The 21,890-nt window shown below is 40.4% G+C and overlaps 2 protein-coding genes across 13 annotated transcripts in view; one reads left to right on the top strand and one right to left on the bottom strand.

Moving 5' to 3' along the window:
* LOC133243353 (fibrous sheath CABYR-binding protein-like) overlaps nucleotides 1–11,297 on the top strand; it is a 277,781-nt gene extending 266,484 nt beyond the window's left edge. For all 7 annotated transcript variants that reach the window (XM_061410155.1, XM_061410154.1, XM_061410152.1 and 4 more), the window contains 4 exons: nucleotides 6,997–7,076; nucleotides 7,550–7,688; nucleotides 8,134–8,259; nucleotides 11,185–11,297. In XM_061410155.1, coding sequence (XP_061266139.1) covers nucleotides 6,997–7,076; nucleotides 7,550–7,688; nucleotides 8,134–8,259; nucleotides 11,185–11,207 — 368 coding nt within the window. In that variant the 3' untranslated portion in view covers nucleotides 11,208–11,297. The remainder of the gene's footprint in view (nucleotides 1–6,996; nucleotides 7,077–7,549; nucleotides 7,689–8,133; nucleotides 8,260–11,184) is intronic.
* The window catches only part of LOC133243357 (fibrous sheath CABYR-binding protein-like), a 188,245-nt gene that overhangs the window by 113,700 nt on the left and 52,655 nt on the right, over nucleotides 1–21,890 (bottom strand). The gene's annotated exons all lie outside the window — the stretch shown is intronic.

Here is a 21,890-nt window from a genome sequence, read left to right as displayed (position 1 = left end):
GGCTATGGTTTTTCCAGTGGTCATGAATGGATCTGAAAGTTGGACTGTGAAGAAAGCTGGGCTCAGAAGAATTGATGCTTTTGAACTGTGGTGCTGGAGAAGACTCTTGAGAGTCCCTTGGACTGCCAGGAGATCCCACCAGTCCATCCTAAAGGAGATCAGTCCTGGGTGTTCATTGGAAGGACTGATGCTGAAGCGAAACTCCAATCCTTTGGCCACCTCATGCAAAGAGTTGACTCATTGGAAAAGACCTTGATGCTGGGAAGGATTGGAGGCAGGAGGAGAAGGGGATGACAGAGGATGAGATGGCTGCATGGCATCAGCGACTCAATGGACATGAGTTTGGGTAAACTCCAGGAGTTGGTGCTGGACAAGGAGGCCTGGCATGCTGCAATTCATGGGGTCACAAAGAGTCGGACATGACTGAGTGACTGAACTGAACTGAACTGACCTGAAGTACTCTCTACACCTAAACGAAAACTCTGGTGTAAACTCTTAAGAATTTTCCATTCAGTATTTTCAGGAATTGTTAATCGTCCATCCTCAGACTGTAGCCATCCTTTATCAGGAATCTTTGCTCCTCTTTTCTCATATCTTTCTAATTCTTCCTCAGTATATTGTGGGTTTTCCTGTTCCACAGGACCTGTCCAGATCAAAAACATCTGCAGTGAAGGGGATTCTTAAAGTGCTGCTTTTCTGGCTTGGAAGTCAACCAGCTGATTACGTTCAGCTACTTTACTCCCATCCCTGCTGTACCCTTTGCAGTGCGTTACACATACTTCTTTAGGACAATATATAGTCGTTAAAAGTCTCAGGATCTCTCTGAAATGCTTAATAGGTTCTCCTGTTGCCCTTTTAAAGTGTCTTTCTTTCCATATTGCAGCATGAGTGTGTAAAGTCAAATAAGCATACTTAGAATCAGTGTAGATATTTGCTCGCTGCCATTTGCTTAACTCTAGAGCTCGGGTCAGAACCACAGGTTCCACTAACTGGTTCCCGAGGGGAGAAATTTTGCTTCTAAAACCTGTTCAGCAGTCACCATGGCATAACCTGCTTTACGCTTCCCATCCTGATCACCAGCATCAGGGTCTTTTCCTGTGAGTCAGCTCTTCCCATCAGGTGGCCAAAGTATTGGAGCTTCAGCTTCAGCATCGGTCCTGCCAGTGAATATTCAGTTGGTTTCCTTTAGGATTGGCTGTTTTGATATCCTTGCTGTCCGAGGGATTCTCAAGTGTCTTCTCCAGCACCACAAACCGAAAGTGTCAATTCTTTGTCACTCAGCCTTCTTAATGATTGAAGTCACACATCTGTACATGACTACTGAAAAAGCCATAGTTTTGACTATACAGACCTTTGTCAGCAAAGTGATGTCTCTGCTTTATACTATGCTGTCTAGGTTTGACATGGGCTTCCTTGGTGACTCAGTGGTAAGGAATTCGCCTGCATGGGTGTACCTATGGCTGATTCTTGTTGATGTTTGACAGAAAACAACAAAATTCTGTAAAGCAATTATCCTTCAATTAAAAAATAAATAAAGTGGCAAAAAAAAAGAAAAAAGAATCTCCCTGCAATGCATGGGATGCAGGAGTCATGGATTTCACCCCTGGGTTGGGAAGATGCCCTGCCATGCCCAATGGGAGGAGGGCATGGCAATCCCTCCTGTATTCTCGCCTGGAGAATCCCATGGACAGCGGCACCTGGCAGGCTACAGTCCATGGGGTCATAAAGAGTCAGACACGACTGAAGCAATGAGCATGCATGTATACTATCTTTGTCATAGCTGTTCTTCCAAGGATCAAGTGTCTTAATTTTATGGCAGCAATCACCATCCACGGTGATTTTGGAGCCTCCAAAATTAAATGTGTCCGTGCATCCACTTCCCCCCTTCTGTTTTCCGTGAAATGATAGGACTGGATGCCGTAATCTTATTTTTTTGAATGTTAAGTTTTAAGCCAGCCTTTTCACTCTCCTCTTCCACACACATCAAGAGGTTCTTTAGTTCCTTTTCAGTTCCTGCCATTAAAGTGGTATGATCTGCATATCTGAGCTTCTTGATATTTCTGCCAGCAACCTTGATTCCAGCTTGTGAGTCATCCAGCCCAGCATTTCCCATGATGTGCTCTGCAAGTAAGTTGAATAAGCAGAGTGACAATATACAACCTTGTCTTACTCCTTTCCCAATTTTGAACCAGTCCATTGTTCCATGTTTTATTCTAACTGTTGCTTCTTAAGCCTCATACAGGTTTCTCAGGAGACAGGTCAGCTAGTCTGTTACTCCCATCTCTAAGAATTTTCCACAGTTTGTTGTGATCCACACAGTCAGAGGCCTTGAGGTAGTCTAGTCAATGAAGCAGAAGTAGATGTGTTTCTGGAATTCCCTTGCTTTCCCGATGATCTAATGAAGGCTGCAATTTGATCTCTTGTTTCTCTGCCTCTTCAAAACCAGCTTGTATATCTGGAAGTTCTCGTTCCATATACTGTTGAAGCCTAGCTTGAAGGAGTCTACTAACCGGAGGCTTCAGAAATATGGGACAATCTAAGCTTGAGAAAGTGGAGGGTATGAATGAACCCCAATAAGAGAGAGAAGAAGAGGATTCTCTACTTTCCATGTTGTTAGCAAGCTGCGCAACAGCTAGACCATACCTTCAAGCTCTTGTGTAGGACAGTAGCCTTTATCTAGAAAGTCATAAACAGTTCTGGAACTGTAAGAGAGGGAGGGAGAGGGCAGTGAGTGGGAGACAGGCACCCTGAATGGATGTGAGAGACCCAATAGATGGGGGTTGACATTAAATGGAGGGCGGCTTTGGACTAGAGCAGATGTTGTGGACATGGGAAAAAGTAGATACATTAGACATTTTTGAAGTAAAATGGACAGAACTCAGCAAGAATATTGACTTGAGGTGAAGGAGAGGGGATTGTAAACATGGTTAAGACCAAGTTTCTGTGTCCTGTCATAAGGGTACAAAAGTGTCATGGGGAATCCTGGAAGTTGGCCAGGTCTGGGAAGAATTCCAAATAAGATTTTTAGGTTTGTGAGCTCAAGGTCTAGATGGATACAATAACCAGTATTTACATACTTAAAAGATCCTTTTCCTTTTTAAAAAAGTGAGAAATATTGAGATATAATTTATATACAATGAAGTCAATGTTTTAAAGCATTACCGTTTGTCAAGTTTTGACATATGCATCAGCTCAGTTCAGTCGCTCAGTTGTGTCCGACTCTTTGCAACCCCATGAATCGCAGCACGCCAGGCCTCCCTGTGCATCACCAACTCCTGGAGTTCACTCAGACTCATGTCCATCGAGTCAGTGATGCCATCCAGCCATCTCATCCTCTGTCATCCCCTTCTCCTCCTGCCCCCAATCCCTCCCAGCATCAGGGTCTTTTCCAATGCGTCAACTCTTCATATGAGGTGGCCAAAGTACTGGAGTTTCAGTTCAGCATCATTCCTTCCAAAGAAATCCCAGGGCTGATCTCCTTCAGAATGGACTGGTTGGATCTCCACTCTCAAGAGTCTTCTCCAACACTACACTTCAAAAGCATCAATTCTTTGGCACTCAGCTTTCTTCACAGTCCAAATCTCACATCCATACATGACCACTGGAAAAACCATAGCCTTGACTAGATGAAACTTTTTTGGCAAAGTAATGTCTCTGCTTTATAATATGCTATCTAGCTTGGTCATAACTTTTCTTCCAAAGAGTAAGCGTCTTTTAATTTCATGGCTGCAGTCACCATCTGCAGTGATTTTGGAGCTCCCCCAAAATAAAGTCTGACACTGTTTCCACTGTTTCCTCATCTATTTCCCATGAAGTGATGGGAGCAGATGCCATGTTCTTTGTTTTCTGAATGTTGAGCTTTAAGCCAATGTTTTCACCCTCCACTTTCACTTTCATCAAGAGGCTTTTTAGTTCCTCTTCACTTTCTGCCATAAGGGCAGAAGAACTGTACAAAAAAGATCTTGACGACCAAGATAATCACGATGGTGTGATCACTCACCTAGAGCCAGACATCCTGGAATGTGAAGTCAAGTGTGCCTTAGAAAGCATCACTACGAACAAAGCTAGTGGAGGTGATGGAATTCCAGTTGAACTATTTCAAATCCTGAAAGATGATGCTGTGAAAGTGTTGAACTCAAAATGCTAGCACACTTGGAAGACTCAACAGTGACCACAGGACTGGAAAAAGTCAGTTTTAATTCCAATCCTAAAGAAAAGCAATGCCAAAGAATGCTCAAAGTGAAAGTGAAGTGAAGTCGCTCAGTTGTGTCCGACTTTTAGCGACCCCATGGACTGCAGCCTACCAGGCTCCTCCATCCATGGGATTCTCCAGGCAAGAGTACTGGAATGGGGTGCCATTGCCTTCTCCAAAGAATGCTCAAACTACCACACAATTGCACTCATCTCACACACTAGTAAAGTAATGCTCAAAATTCTCCAAAGCCAGGCTTCAGCAATATGTGAACCATGAACTTCCAGATGTTCAAGCTGGTTTTAGAAAAGGCAGAGGAACCAGAGATCAAATTGCCAACATCTGCTGGGTCATTAAGAGACTTCCAGAAAAACATCTATTTCTGCTTTATTGACTATGCCAAAGCCTTTGTCTGTGTGGATCACAATAAACTGTTGAAAATTCTGAAAGAGATGGGAATACCAGATCACCTGATCTGCCCCTTGAGAAACCTACATACAGGTCAGGAAGCAAGAGTTAGAACTGGGCATGGAACAACAGACTGGTTCCAAATAGGAAAAGAAGTACGTCAAGGCTGTATATTGTCACCCTGCTTATTTAACTTATATGCACAGTACATCATGAGAAACGCTGGGCTGGAAGAAGCACAAGCTGGAATCAAGATTGCTGGGGGAAATATCAATATCCTCAGCCTTTTGCATACCATTGTGTAAATGCTACCAGAATAAAAACGTAGAAAACGTCCCTTTGGTTTGAAAATGCTCCCTTGGGCTACTTGCATTCAGACTCCTTCCTCCACTCCTATACCCTGGCAACCACAGATATATTTCTCTGCCTACAGTTGTGCTTTTCCAGAAATGCATTGACATGAAGTCATGTAATACACAGCTTTCTGTGTCTGACATCTCTCATTGGCACAGCTGAGATGCATCCTTGCTGTTACATGCATTAGTAGTTCCTTTTTAAATGACTGTGTAGTGTTCTTTTGTACGACTATACTCTTTTGTTTTTCTTTCTTCTATATACCAGTTGTTGAATAGTTGGGCTGTTTCTAGTTTTGGCTATTAGGAGTACATGAGTAGAATATTTGAGTAAAGGTTCTTGTGTGAACATTTTTTCCTTTCTCTTGGGTAAAACTGGGTAAAATTAAAACTCCTAGTAAGTACGAAAATTCTCACTATAATAGAATAAGAAGAATGTGCTACTAGAGAAGAGTGAAGAAATAGCTATAGAAGGAATGAAAAGGTAAGCCAAAGTGTAAACAACACCTAGCTGTGGATGTGTCTGGTGGTGAAAGTAAAGTCCGATGCTAAAAGGACAATATACTGTATAAGAATCAGAGGTATATTCAGAGAAACTAGTTACCAGTTCAGAGATTTAAATGTGCAATGTACCAAGCAAAAAGTGGAAAAAGAGGTATTTATTTATGTACTTATTCCATGGAAGTGAGTAAAGCCATTGGGAGTATGACGGAAAACCCAGAACCAACGAAGGAAATGGTTCATCAGACCATGTGTAAAAATAGGTATTATAATCATAATATCTATTTCTGTCATGACTGTCTTTCTGAGACACATTCTCCACTAAGGGTAACCTGGGACTACCTATCACCACAGGTTGTGGATGCATAAGAAAGACTGCAGTGGAAGGGAAAAAATATAGTCTTCAAGCCCCTTTCTCATCCTCCAGAGACCCTGCGGTTCCAGGAGTCTATCTCAGTGGTGGGAAAACCTCAACCTGCACTGCACAGGCCCAACTCAGTGAGCATGCGCAGTGTCTGCGCGTGCGCACCCCTTGCTGCGCATGCGCTTTGGTGTGCATCGGCCTTCCTGAGTGTTCTGTGAGGAGCGTTGGGCCTGAGGCGGGTGTGTTTATTCAGTCCCGGATCTTTGTCACTTCTTGAGACTCACCAGGTAGGTTAACAGATCTGTCCTGTCTGGAGTTTAAGTGTGTGTGTGTGAGGGGGAGCCAGCGAATTTCGGGCGGGTCGGGCAAGGCGATTTGGGGCCTTTGAAGAGGAAAGCCCTCGAGGTCGTCATCTTTCTCCTCACAAGTGTCGCGACGCCATAGTTCTTGCCCTGGTGATGGGAGAGGAAGGGCAGTGGGCAGAGGAGGGCAGGGGGTAGGATGATGGTGGGGGGAGACTTGGGGGTGCTATTTGAGATATTTGGTTCATTGGGGCCCTGGAACTGACAACAGAGCACAGAATCTGGGGCCGGCAGTGGGACCTGGGCAGGGGGCAGGGTGGGCGATTAAGGAAAGGCCTAGAAACCGGACCGCAGTGGGGTTGTGACTGTATCGTGGGTTTTGTGGTAAGGTACCAAGGGAGAAGTGGACCGGTTGCTCTGTATGCAGCCTCACCTCAGCCCCAGACACTGAGAAAATCGCCATAGTCAGGCTGTAAAGACTGAGCCTTTCTTTGTGTTCCAACTGAATTCCAAGGGAGTTGGGGAAAATAGGTCTGGTGAATAGGAGTGTGATAAGAGCAATAGTCCTGAGTTTTTAAATTCCTAGCAGCATTTCACTAAATATATTTATGATGGAGAATTCTGTTGTGAAATCCAACGTCCTCCCAAAAATTCAGCCACCTTGTGTACTCTGCCAGCTTAGCAAAGACACAAATGGCTTTGCAAGCGACTGTATTTGGTGTAATTGAAATGCATGTACACTCATACTTAACCAGAGTTTTCTTTTGAAAGTATTCTCACATTAAAAAAAAAATAAGTCAACATATGGTGGTCAAAGTGATCAAATATAGCTGTACTCTTAAATACATTTTCTAAATCACCATATTGTGTTTTCAGGGAGAAATATGAGTGGGCAAGTGGCATCAACATTGGGACCTACAAAGCAAGATTGCTCCCAGGTGGATGAACCTGTGGTTGTGAGTAACCTTACCATTTGATGTTTTCTGTTAGCACAAGTTTATTTTTGAGAAAATGATGTTAAGTAGTACGGATGCAGTGATAAACGTCTTCCATGCTGATAAAGGGTGAGAATGTGTCTTAGGAAGGAACATTGATCCAGATATATTATAGTCTGGCGTTGCCTGGATGATTATAGTGTTAAATTCCCTGGAAATGTGCCCAGTGACTCCCTCCTCCTGATTATTAACAACAGCCTGCATGCTTCCATCCCAACAGATTTAAATAACTTCCAAAGTCTTTCTGGCTAACTCTTATGGGAGCTAACTGTTCTCTGTGGGAAGAATAACTTTATTAAAAGTAAGCACATAGAATTGTGTTGGGAAAATGTTGTTAGGTTTGCTTACGATCAGATATATCTATGTATTAAGTATATTTATGCTATTAGATGTATTAACAACAAAAGTTTTTATTTGCATGCACACTCTACTAGGAGCAGCAGCACAGTGTTGAGCAACCTCAACAAGAAGAACCACCAGCTGAGATTCAGGATATCACACCCAGAAAGGAGGAAGTACATGGAGAGGATCCAGTGAATCGTGATGAAGAAGAGGAGAAGGATCCCTTTGAAGGTAAAGTGTATCTGTGTGTCATGCCTTAAGACATAACTAGTAAGAGGAGGAAAGGAAACATTAGAAAAGGACTTCAGACAGTTCCGAAAAAACTGAGGAGAGTATAGTTTGCAGGTTAGTGTGGTCGCTCAAATTTTCCCTTGTTTTCAAGACAAAGAGAGGCGGGCAACTAAATTGTCTGAGGACAACCCTGGAAAAGGAAAATGGTAATATCATTCGGAAAATTCTGCTTTCCTTTTTCTCCAGCAAAACATTCCCAGAATAATGCTCCTGAGGTTCTTATTCATCCATTTTTAGCATACTAACCTAAGGCTTTTAATTCATAACACCCAGGGAATGAATATCATCTTTCGCTTGTTTATACTGTATGCTTTACAGTATGCTTATACTGTATGCTTTACAGTATGTTTATACTGTATATAATTGATGCATTTTTTTTTTAAAGATTCTGGCCTGGAAGCTGCTCTCCAGCAATTGGCTTTGGCAAAGACTGGGGGTGAATGTGGAGATGGTCCTGATGTCAGGGAGGAGTTTGCGTCAAATATAGAGCCTGTTGAAATGCCAGAAGCAGGTATGTCATCCATTCAGAAAGTAATTTATGTGGTTTCTGTTTTTCAGAATATTATATCTTTACTAATATAGAGGGAACATTACTATTATTTTAATAATAGAGGTCACATATTCTTTGAAAAATAGTTCAGACCCCAGATACCTGAGTGCCTGACTTATAGACTTTCAAATAAAGAAACAGACAGGATCAAAGCCGTATCAAAATGAAACTAGGAAACTGTTTTCTTCTCTTGTGTATAAGTACTTTAAGCAACAGCTAATAATTTTCAGGTTCTTTTATAATTTCTGCTTGTAGCAAATATGGAATGCATTTGTAATAAATACCAGTTTATTTGAAATATGCTTAGGCATCCAAGTAGGTTCTAGTACCAGCTTTAGCATAATGTGTGTGATTCTGTGAAATCCCTTAACTTCTAAACTCAACTTTACTCATGTAAGTTGTGAATTCAGAACAGATAAACGCAGATGCTGATTTTTCAATGCTAATTTTTGCATTCTCTGATTCTCTTTGATGGAATGCATACAAGAATACTCTGTTTTGTATGATGTATTTATCATAAAATGTCATCTTGAGTCAAATTATAACAGGGGGATTGAGATTTCGTTTTCTGACGGGGGACACATGTACACCTGTGGCTGATTCATGTCAATGTATGGCAAAAACCACCAGAATATTGTGATTAGCCTCCAATTAAAATCAATTAATTAATTTTTTTAAAAAAGAAAATGAGCCAACATTCTGCTTGATGTATGTTAAATTCTCTCAAATTCTGAATTCTCTAGCTCTTAAAAAAAATTTGCATTTTAAATCCTTTCCCCAGGGAAGCATGAAATGACTGAATAATAAAGATAGTCTAGTTTCCTGTTTCTGTGGCTGATCAAGTTGAGAGAGTGCATTTAGTCAGTGATATTCAAGGCAGGTGTGAGTAAGATACATATGCTAGGCACACTAACTGCCCCCACGTTTGGTTTTCTTTGCGGGGGGAGGTTGCTTATTTTAATCGCAGGATCATTATTTTACAATACTATGATGGTTTTTCTATACACCCCACTCTCACTCTTAAAGAACTAATAAAAATATGAGCCTCATGATATAATCATCTCTAACCATATCAAGTATGTTATTTTTCTTCTTTGATACATGAGTTTAAAAAGTTTTGAAGGCCAAATATTGTAACTCTAGTTCTTCTCGCATAATCAACTTAGTGTCTTTCACATACGTGTTTTCCCAATTGCTGACAATGAATTGCATGGTTCTGATTTTAAAGGAAGAACTTCATAGTTAGGGAAGAACGTACTGTGTATTAGCCTTCTAAATATTTTCACTTTATGTTTTTTTTTCCATTCCATTAGTACAATTAGACAAAAATAAAACTTTCAGATGACTTTCAAGTAACTACAGAACATGATTAAAATGTTCTCATAGAAAAATCTTAGCCCTAATATGTGTGGTATTTAAAAAGAAAAATACATAAATTACAAGGTACATAAATCCTACATCCAACATAAAAGGTAAGAAAAAGAGCAACAGAATAAACCTAAGGAAAAAAGAAAAAGATACTTAATAAAAGACAGGTATGAATTGTTAGGAAGAGGAAAATAAACTCAACTAATAAATAAAGACAATGTTCTAGTTTACAAAATTTTATATATATACACATTGGACATTAGTTCCCTGTGCTGTATAGTAGGACCTTGTTGTTTACCCATTCTGAATGTAATGGTTTGTATCTGCCAACCCCAAACTGCCAGTCCATTCCTCTAGGTTACATCATTGTGAAGCAAATGGACAAAGCCCAAGTACACATAATTAGAAATATGAACAAGACACTAACAGTTAGTATATTACAGAATTAAAACAGAGTATAATCTGGAACTCAAATATTTTCAGAATATTGATGAAATGGCTAGTAGGGTAGAAAAACAAATATTATTTAACATACCCCACAGTAACTAAATAACTAAACATCACAAATACCGTGGATGAACTTTTGAAATTAGTCAGAGTTTTCTCTCAAAAGCCATTATCATTTAGAAACAAAAAAATATGCTTTTCCAGATTTTCTTTCTCTCTTCTTCCTTGCTTTTCTCTTTCCCTCATACTCCCTCTTGCTCTCCCTTTTCTTTTCTTCTCTCGTTTTTTTTCTTTCATTTTTGGTGTGGCTGTGAGAAACAGTCCTATTTCTGCTTCACATTTTGATGTCACCATGTCGCCAGTGATAATAATGACTTAAAGTTAGTGTCACCATATAATGTATTATACCAACTGGAATGCTTCCCAGGGTGAAAAGAAACATTTAGAATTACATGAGGGCCGCAAGTAAAAAGGGGGACAAATGTTTAACCGACTTAAAACCACCATATCAGGGATAAATTAGAACAAATGAAAATGTCTACACTTTTCCACAGTAGAGAAGAAACAAATGTAATACTGGCCATTTTATTTACTTCACTTAAGCAGTAACAGAGAGAACAACTGTTTAGCTATCCTATATTCGGAATATTATTTCAAACCAACGCATTTAAATGATACTTTTCCTGGGATTTTTTGTTTCAGTTTTTGTGTATTTTGTTCTCCTTAGGGTGTTTTTTGTTGTTAGATATTTTACTGAATGTGTACACAGTTTTGCCTTCTACTGAAAACTACCTTCTGATAGGTTCCATTGATTTCATTTGTTCTGAACTCAGTGTCCTTCTTTTCTTGTATGACTAGGAAGAGTAGTGTGTTTTTAAAAATACTGGTAATATGCTTGAAAAGTCTATAAAATCTCTAGAGAGGATTAACTGAAGGTAAGCCAAAGGGTCGCCCTTAGTGTTCCTGTTTTAGTCCATTTTATAAAACTACAACTGCAGTGAACTTTGTATACCTCTCCTGTCATCGAAATAAAAGTTCTGCTAAGTAACTTTTTTAATGTTTATATTATAGGTGAAGGGCAGCCATTTGCTTGAAAGAAGATAAACTGAAACCATCTATGCTGTTCTTATGTTGTGTATTTGACTGTTAAAGTTCTGTCAATAAAATTTCATTTTCTACTTGCACATTTTTTTGTTAAATTTGTCCCTGGGTATTTAATGTTATTGAAAATTCATGGTTTGTGATTTTTATTGTCTAGTTGAGGATGTATGTAGAGATAGAATGTCTGTATATGGATTTTCTGTCCAACAATTCCTCTAAATATGCATATTAATTCCACAAATTTAGATCTAGATTATTTTTGCTTTTCAAAATATACTATTATATTTGAATATCAACAGTTTCTACTGGCTTAAACCTTAAGCCTTTCCTCATTTTGCAGCATTGAACAAATCTGGACAGAATATTCTTGACTAAAGTAGGTGATAATCGGCATTTTTCCCAATAGGAAATGAAAAATCTTCTCCATTTCAACCTGTTTACGTTGCTTTTTTGTAGATATACTTTATCAGAGTAAGTTCCATTCTATTCCTAGTTTGCTGTCTTGAATATAGATTAATTTTCATCACTTATACTGCATCAATTGTGATGATCATAGAATTGTATTCCCTCCATTTTTCTGTTAATGTGGTGAATTGCACTGGTAACTTTATACATTTAAACCACCCTTGCACTTCTAGGGTTAAAAAAATTTGGTCATAACATGTTTTTTAGGCATAATCTACATGTTAATGCCTATACATACATATGTATACCCACACATAAAGATTCATAAAAGCCTTTGGTCTTCTCTTGAATAAATGGGTTTACAAACCATGCCACCCAAATCTCATACAGTGTCCCTGATGGAATCATTGACAGAGAAACATTTTTAAAAACTTAATATGTTGGTACTGTCCTATAGAGAAATGGAATGCCAAAGCCATTGTTAAAGGTTGTAGGGAGACAGGAAAAGAACTGCTGTCAAATTCCATGGCAAATGGCACAGCATATCTTTCACACATTTCTGACTTGCCTTCCAAGGTTTTTTGGGTGCAGGGAGAGAGCAGCCACAAACATCTTTTCTTCTCCATGACATCCTCCACTGGCTTGATAGTCACCAGATCTCAGAAGCCCTCCAGTTGTGTGTGTGTGTGTGTGTGTCTGAATCACTCAGTTGTGTCCGGCTCTTTGCAACCCCATGAAGCCTGCCAGGCTTCTCTGTCCATGGAATTCTCCAGGCAAGAATACTGGAGTGGATTGCCATTCCCTTCTCCAGAGGATTTCCCAGCCCAGGAATCGAACCCTGGTCTTATGCAGAGTCTTTACCATTTGAGCTACAGGAAAGTCCTCCAGCTGTCTGATTCCTCCCTTACATCCTTATTATTAACATAAGAACAAAATGCTTACATCTCTGAGCCCGCATCTGCATCCTAATGCACCAAAAAAATATATTTCTACAACAAAGGACCTATTCAGACTTTACTCTGCTTAGCGAATAACAGGGGATTATAAATAGCAGCTGTTGTGCCCTTATAGAGGTATGAAAATCCAGGTCCTAAAGGACTGAAAATGGGAGGTTCAAATCTACCATGAGACTTAAATTAGAGTATCCCATCTTAACAAAAAGTATGTGACAAAGCCCCTAGGTCATGGAGCTGTCTGACAAGATTAGATCCTAGCTAGAAGAAAAGGGAAAGGAATGAGGGGAACTTCCTGAGACAAAATGACTTGAGTTTTATCTGCTCTGTCTTCTTATTGGCTATGACATGAAATAACTGGGCTTCCCTGGTGGCTCAAACAGTAAAGAATCCGCCTGCAGTGCTGGAGACCTGGGTTTGATCCCTGTGTTGGGAAGATCCCCTGGAGGATGCCACAGCAACCCACTCCAGTATTCTTGCCTGAAGAATCCCCATGGATAGAGGTGCTGACGGACTACAGTCCATGGGGTCACAAAGAGTCAGACACGACTGAGCAACTAAGCACAGCACGTGACATAACTAAGAGTATCAGTACTGGCTCTGACACATACTGAGTGAAGGTGAGAAAGGTATTTACATCCTTTGGATCTGCATTTCTAAAGTGGAAATTACAAGTTTACAGTAAATATTTGTTATGAAGAATAAACAAGATAACGTGAAGTAGGCATTACATTGCAAATGGATTTGGCTTATTCAATTTTTCATTTAAACATTTACCTTTACAATTACAATTCTCTCACAAGTGATGCAGATTTTGAATTTCAAGTAGAAGGTTAACTTTTAAAATGAATTGGACTTCAGAAACATATTTTGTCTAAATAAATATATTGATTCAATAGCAGATTCAATAGCTGGTATCAGACATGGCATCCATTCTAAGGTGGGTTTGTTAATGAGGACTGATAAAGCTACCCTAAGTCATAGTATGTAGTGAAAATTGTGCTCCTTGCTGTGTGTGATGACAACGAAAATAAGCCAATATTCTGGTCACACAACATCACACAACTCAACACCAGACTCTGTCATGTAGTCAGGCAACCAGTCCCTAAGTCACAGCGCAGGAGCTACAGGGCCTCAGGGCACCACTGCAGTTGTTAGTTTGGCTTGTCACCTTGTACGGGCTTGGCCAGTAAGGAGACAATGAACACCAATGGATTCAGATTCTACCTTACAGACAGTGCAGAAGCAATATGACCCTGGTGTCAGTTGCCTTGTCCCTAGTCCTGTGGTTTGCCACTGAATTGGAAGGGCTCAGTAACAGGCACTACAGGTGGTGGGTCTCTGCCAGGAAGGAGCCCACAGTTGTGCCCTATGGCACTGAGCAGCTCTATAGTCCACAGCTGTATCTCAGCTTGGGCTAGGGAAACATCCTATGTTCAACTGAAACCAGAGGTGGATGAGTAACAACTTTGTGTCACCTCCAGCTGGATAAGGAGGTAGGTGAGAAATGGCCTCATAGCAGCTCTTCATCAGGCTGCTTATCTCCCCTTGCTGCAAGACCAATCTGGAGGTTCTCTGCCAAAATTCAAGTCAGCCTGCAGTTTAGCCTTGCCTATGTAGCCTAAGTAAGGACATGGAAGGGCACCAGGGCACCAAGATAGAGCCACACCCCTGCACTGTCTGGAAGAAGACACAAGGCTTTATGTATGGTGCTACAAATATGACACCTATATACTGACTCCTACATGGAGGAGATGCGTTTCCTGTCAGTCATAAAAATATTCCTTCATTGAGTACACACACATTGATTACTAGCATGTCTCAGGACGTGTCTGCAATGCTTGAAATAACAAGACCAGTGATGTGTGGTGGATGATGGGAATATCACACTGGTGGGCCAGACAGACACATAAACAGAAAAGAAGTGCAAAGGAGAAACACAGGGAATGGACCTAAGGGAAAAGCAAAGCAAAACGGTGAGCAGGGTGGCCAAGAAGCAGGAGGAAAGCTAGAAGATAAGGTTCATTCTAAGAGTGAAAGAGGTTATATATAACACAGCTGTGCTTTGACCCAGGCTGTGGATGAGAGTCACAACCTCCCCTGCATCACTGCCCCTTTTGAGGGTGGTGTCTGGGAGTCTAGAGATTCTGAAGGGAGAGAAAGAAAATAGTGCAGGGGATACATGCATCCGCCCTGATAGAGATGTAGGTGCAGCTTTTTACAGTAACCAGTTGGGGATAAGCAGAGTTGGATTTGGTGACTCAAGAAGAAATGCGTAAATGAATGTAAAGGAAGAAAACACATTGAGAGGTGGTAAACAGCTCCAACTCCCAATTCTGTACCAGGGTAGAGTGCTCCATTCCTGTTGTGAGAAGGCTCCCTGGTCTGAGCTCTGGAAGGATGTGATGAGCATCCTAAGGACCCACCATCAGCCCTAAGCAGGGGGCACTGAGTGTGTGAAGACATAAGTGTCAGCCTTTACCACTGACAGACACAGAAAGCTTCTTAGTCCTGCTGAGAGTGGGGCAGTGGCACCTTGGGGAAGCTGAAAGGTAAGGTGGAGGTGGTAGTTGTTGTTCAGTCGCTCAGTCGTGTCCAACTATTTACTACCCATGGCCTGCAGCACGCCAGGCTCCTCTGTCCTACACTCTCTCCCTGAGTTTGATCAAATTAATGTCCATTGGGTTGGTGGTGCTATCTAATCATCTCACCCTCTGTCGCCCCCTTCTCCTCCTGCCTTCGATCTTTTTGCATCAGGATCTTTTCCAATGAGTCAGTTATTCGCATCAGGTGGCCAAAGTATTGCAGCTTCAGCATCAGTCCTTCCAGTGAATATTCAGAGTTCATTTCTTTAGGATTGGAGGGTTTGTTCTCCTTGCTGTCCAAGGGATTCTCAAGGCTCATCTCTAGCACCACAATTCAAAAGCATCAGTTCTTTAGCACTCAGCCGTCTTAATGATCCAACTCACACATCTGTACATCACTACTGGAAAAACCATAGTTTTGACTCTACAGACCTTTGTCAGCAAAGTGATGGCTCTGCTTTTTAATATGGTGTCTAGGTTTGTCATGGTCTTCCCTGGGGGCTCAGTGGTAAAGAATCTGTCTGTTATGCAGCACACTTAGGAGATATGAGTTCAATCCCTGGGTTAGGAAGATCCCCTGGAGGAGGGCATGGCAACCGACTCCAGTATTCTTGTCTGGAGAATCCCCTGGACAGAGGAGCCTCGTGGGCCTCGGTCCATGGGGTTGTAAAGAGCCAGATACTGCTGAAGTACCGGAGAATGCGTGCAAGCTAGGTTTGTCATAGCTTTCCTTCCAAGGAGCAAGTGTCTTAATTTCATGGCTGCAATCACCATCTGCAGTGATTTTGGAGCCCAAGAAAATGAAATCTGTCACTGCTTCCTCTTCAGTGCAGTTCAGTCACTCAGTTGTGTCCGACTCTCTGTGACCCCATGAACCGCAGCACACCAGGCCTCCCTGTCCATCACCAACTCCCGGAGTTCACCCAAACTCATGTCCATTGAGTCAGTGATGCCATCCAACCATCTGATCCTCTGTTGTCGCCCTCTTCTCCTGCCCTCAATCTTTCCCAGCATCAGGGTCTTTTCAAATGAGTCAGCTCTTCACCTCAGGTGGCCAAAGTATTGGAGTTCAGCTTCAACATCAGCCCTTCCAATGAACACCCAGGACTGATCTCCCTTAGGATGGACTGCTTCCACTTACCCCCTTCTATTTGCCATGAAGTGATAGGACCAGATGCCATGATCTTAGTGTTTTAATAGTTGAGTTTTAAGCCAGGTTTTTCACTCTCCTGTTTTGAACCTTATCAAAAGGTTCTTTAGTTGCTCTTCACTTTCTGCCATTAGAGTGGTATCATCTGTGTATCTGAGCTTGTCAATATTTCTCCCAGCAATCTTGATATCAGCTTGTGAGTCATCCAGTCCGGCATTTTGTGGGCTGTACTCTGCATGTAAGTTAAATAAGCAGCATGACAATATACAGCCTTGTCGTACTCCTTCCCCAATTATGAAACAGTCATTTTGTTCCAACTCTGGTTCTAATGGTTGCTTCTTGACCCACATACTGGTTTCTCAGGAGACAGGTCGAGTAGTCTGGTACTGCCCTCTGTTTAAGAATTTTCTGTAGTTTGTTGTGAGCCACACAGTCAGAGGTCTGTGTCAATGACACAGAATTAGATGTTTTTCTGGAATTCCCTTGCTTCCCCCATGATCTAATGGATGTTGGCAATTTTATCTTTGGTTGTTTTGCTTTCTCGAAACCTAAGTTGTATATCTGGAAGTGAAGCCTAGCTTGAAGGAGGCTACAGAAATTGGGGGAAAAAAATAAAAAAAAAAAAAAGAAATTGGGGGAAATCTAAGTAGAGAAGCTTAGGAAATGGAGGGTGTGAAGGAACCCTGATAGGAGAGACAAGAAAAGGAAGCTCTCCTTTCAATGTCGGTAGCAAAGTGGGCAGAAGCTAGACCATGCCTTCAAGTCTTTGTATATGAGAGTAGCCTTTATCTACAAAGTCATAGACAGTTTTGCAACTGTAAGAGAGGGAGGGAGAGGGCGGGAAGAGGGAAAGAGACACCCTGAGTGGATATGAGAGACCTGTTAGAAGGGGGTTGACAATAAAATGAAAGGAGGCTTTGGACTAGAGCAGATGTGGTGAACATGGGAAAATGTAGACACATTAGACGTTTATGAAGTAAAATGGACAGACTCAGCAAGAATTTGGACTTGAGGTGAAGGAGAGGGAATTGTCAGCATGGTTTAGACCAAGTTTCTGTGTCCTGTCATAAGAGTATAAAGGTGTCATGTGGAATCCTGGAAGTTGGCCAGGTCTCAGAAGAATTCCAAAATACGATTTTTATGTTTTTGAGCTCATGGTCTAGATGGATACAATAACCAATAATTAAATACTTAAAATTTCCTTTTACTTTAAAAAAAAAGTATTGAGGTTTAATTTATATACTATAAAAGCCAACACTTTAACGTATTACCGTTTGTAGATTTTTGACAAATGTATACCGTGGTGTAAATGGTACCACAATAAAAATGTAGAAAATGTCTCATCGTTCAAAAATGCTCCCTTGGGCTATTTGCCATCAGACTCCTTCCTCCACTCCTATACCCTGGCAACCATGGATACATTTCTGTGCCAACAGTTGTGCCATTTCCAGAGATCCATTGACATGAAATCATATAATATGTAGCCTTCTGCATCTGGTTTCTCTCATTTGCACAGTTGAGATGCATCCTTGGTGTTACATGCATTAGTAGTTCCTTCTTTTTTTATTGCCATGTAGTGTTCCTTTGTTGGACTGTTTCTGGGTTTGGCTATTAGGAATACACGTGTGGAATATTTGAGTACAGGTGTTTGTGTGAGCATGTTTTCATTTCTCTTGGACAAAATTGTCTAGGAGTAGAATTGCTGGGTCATATAAGGCTTCCCAGGTGGCGCTAGTGGTAAAGAACCTACCTGCCAATGCAGGAGACTCAGGTTCGATCCCTCGGTCTGGAAGATCCCCTGGAGTAGGAAATAACAACCCGCTCCAGTATTCTTGCCTGGAAAATTCCATGAAGAGGAGTCATGGCGAGTTACAGTCCATGGGGCCCCAGAGAGTTGAACACGACTGAGCGACTGAACACACACACACATACATGGTAATTTATGTATCTTAGAATCTAAACTGTGTCCTGTTTAGACAACACACAGTTGGATTTTTTTAAAAAAAAGAAAACTGGTCTCTCAACGTCTGCCTTCTGGTTGGATTGTTTTATCTATTCACATTTAATGTTGATACAGACTTACATCTGCCAATATATATTTCTGTCTCATGTCGTTTTGTTTTATGGACCTCATTTTACTGCTTTCTTTTGCATTCAATGGATATTTTATAATGCAGCATTTTAAACTCTTTATGGAATTTTCCACTACCTTAAAGTTATTACCTTAGCTGTATGCCACTGTAAACATCTTACTTTATCACAATCAACTTGAAATTTACACAAATTCTAATGAGATACTGAAACATTACTCCTATATTGCTCTATTCGGGTTTCCCTCTTTTCCTCATATTGTCACATATATAGTAAATCTATAAAGGGTAATCCCATTAACACACTCTTATCATTATTATATTATATAAAATGTTATGTGATGAAAAGCTGATATAAGGCAGGATATCAGGTATCTATTTATAGCTTCTGTTATATTCACCTTCTTTGTCATGATTTCTGATTCTTTGCATATGTTTGTATGGATTTGACACCATCCAGACTTGTTTCCTTACCTAATACAGCTTTGCTCCCAACCACCTCCTTTGTGCTGTTACAGCAAATACATTACATTCCATGCGCTATTGGCCCAACAATAATTGGGCTTCTCTGGTGGCTCAGACAGTAAAGGATCTGCCTGCAATGCAGGAGATGCCGGTTCAATCCCTCGAAGAGCCCCTGGAGAAGGGAATGGCTAACCACTCCAGTATTCTTGGCTGAAGAATCCCATGGACAGAGGAGCTTGGCAGGCTACAGTAATGGGGTCACCAAGAGTCAGACACAACTGAGCAACTACCACTTTCACAACAATAATTTATGTGATACTGTTTTAGACAGTTGCTTTTTAAATACAGGAAGAAAGGAGTGAAATGTGTATTAATAAAGTATTTTTGTTCCTATAATTACCATTTCCTATACTCTTTGCTTTTTCACATGGATTCTGCTTAACATCTAAATTCACTTATTGCAGCCTGAAGAACTTCCTTTAGTTTTTCTTTTAAGCCACGTCTACCAACAAATTCCCTGAGGGTTTTTTTTTTTTTTTTAAATTTGGGAATACCTTTATTTTGCTTTCATCTCTATTTTCTTAAACCACTTTATTGTGGTATATTTGAAATGTAAAAAGCTGTGTACACACCCATGAAATATTCACCAGCTTCAATGTACAAAACTCAACTGTATTTCATTCCTTTCACTTAAATTATTTATATTTTGTTGGCTAATTACTATAAAATATTGTATTAATTTTGTCATACATTGACATAAATCCGCCACAGTGTACATGTGTTCCCCATCCTGATCCCCCCTCCCACCTCCCTCCCCATTCCATCCCTCTGGGTCATCTCAGTGCACCAGCCCCGAGCACCCTGTATCGAACCTGGACTGGCGATCCGTTTCACATAGGATAATATATACATTTCAATGCCATTCTCCCAAAGCATCCCACCCTCACACTCTCCCACAGAGTCCAAAAGACTGTTCTATATATCTGTGTCCCTTCTGCTGTCTCACATACAGGGTTATCATTACCATCTTTCTAGATTCTATATATATGCATTAGTATGTTGTATTGGTATTTTTCTTTCTGGCTTACTTCACTCTGTATAATAGGCTCTAGGTTAATCCAACTCATTAGAAATGATTCAAATGTATTCTTTTTAATGGCTGAGTAACATTCCATTGTGTATATGTACCACAGCTTTCTTATCCATTCATCTCCTGATGGACATCTAGGTTGCTTCCATGTCCTGGCTATTATAAACAGTGCTGCAATGAACAGTGGAGTACACGTGGCTCTTTCAATTCTGGTTTCCCCGGTGTGTATGCCCAGCAGTGGGATTGCTGGGTCATATGGCAGTTCTATTTCCAGTTTTTTAGGGAATCTCCACACTGTTCTGCATAGTGGCTGTACACCAACAGTGTAAGAGGGTTCCCTTTTCTCCACACCCTCTCCAGCATTTATTGCTTGTGAACTTTTGGATAGCAGCCATAATGACTGGTGTGAACTGGTACCTCATTGTGGTTTTGATTTGCATTTCTCTGATAATGAGTGATGTTCAGCATCTTTTCATGTGTTTGTTCGCCATCTGTATGTCTTCTTTGAAGAACTGCCTGTTTAGTTCTTTGGCCAATTTTATGATTGGATCATTTATTTTTCTGGAATTGAGCTGTAGGAGTTGCTTGTATATTTTCGAGATTAATTCTTCATCAGTTGCTTGGTTTGCTATTATTTTCTCCCATTCTGAAGGCTGTCTTTTCACCTTGCTTATAGTTTCCTTTGTTGTGCAAGAGCTTTTAATTTTAATTAGGTCCCATTTGTTTATTTTTGCATTTATTTCCAATATTCTGGGAACTCATAGAGGATCCTGCTGTGATTTATGTCGGAGAGTGTTTTGCCTCTGTTTTCCTTTAGGAGTTTTATAGTTTCTGGCCTTATGTTTAGATCTTTAATCCTTTTTAAGTTTATATTTGTGTATGGTGTTAGAAAGTGTTCTAGTTTCATTTTTTTACAAGTGGTTGACCAGTTTTCCCAGTACCACTTGTTAAAGAGATTGTCTTTTCTCCATTGAATATTCTTGCCTCCTTTGTTGAATATTAGGTGTCCATAGGTGCGTGGATTTATCTCTGGGCTTTCTATTTTGTTCCATTGGTCTATATTTCTGTCTTTGTGCCAGTATCATGTCTTGATGACTGTGGCTTTGTAGTAGAGCCTGAAGTTAGGCAGGTTGATTCCTCCAGTTCCATTCTTCTTTCTCAAGAGTGCTTTGGCTATTCGAGGTTTTTTGAATTTCCATACAAATTGTGAAATTATTTGTTCCAGTTCTGTGAAAATTACCATTGATAGCTTGATAGGGATTGCACTGAATCTCTAGATTGCTTTGGATAGTATACTCATTTTCACTATATTGATTCTTCTAATCCATGAACACGGGATATTTCTCCATCTATTTGTGTCGTCTTTGATTTCTTTCACAGGTGTTTTATAGTTTTCTATACATAGGTCTTTTGTTTCTTTAGGTAGATATATTCCTTTCATTGCAATGGTGAATGGAATTGTTTCCTTAATTTCTCTTTCTGTTTTCTCATTGTTAGTGTATAGGAATTCAAGGGATTTCTGTGTGTTGATTTTATATCCTGCACCTTTACTACATTCATTCATTAGCTCTTGTAATTTTCTGGTGGAGTCTTTAGGGTTTTTTTTTTGTAGAGGATCATGTCATCTGCAAACAGTGAGAGTTTTACTTCTTCTTTTCCAATCTGGATTCCTTTTATTTCTTTTTCTGCTCTGATTGCTGTGGCCAAAGCTTCCAAAACTATGTTGTATAGTAGTGGTGAGCATGGGCACCCTTGTCTTATTCCTGACTTTAGGGGAAATGCTTTCAATTTTTCACCATTGAGGATAATGTTTGCTGTGTGTTTGTCATATATAGCTTTTATTATGTTGAGGTGTGTTCATTCTATTCCTGCTTTCTGGAGGGTTTTTATCATACATGGTGGTTGAATTTTGTCAAAGGCTTTCTCTGCATCTATTGA

Source organism: Bos javanicus, chromosome X, assembly GCF_032452875.1.
Source record: "Bos javanicus breed banteng chromosome X, ARS-OSU_banteng_1.0, whole genome shotgun sequence".
NCBI classification, from domain to species: Eukaryota; Metazoa; Chordata; class Mammalia; order Artiodactyla; family Bovidae; genus Bos; species Bos javanicus.
This window is presented reverse-complemented; position numbering and strand designations above follow the sequence as displayed.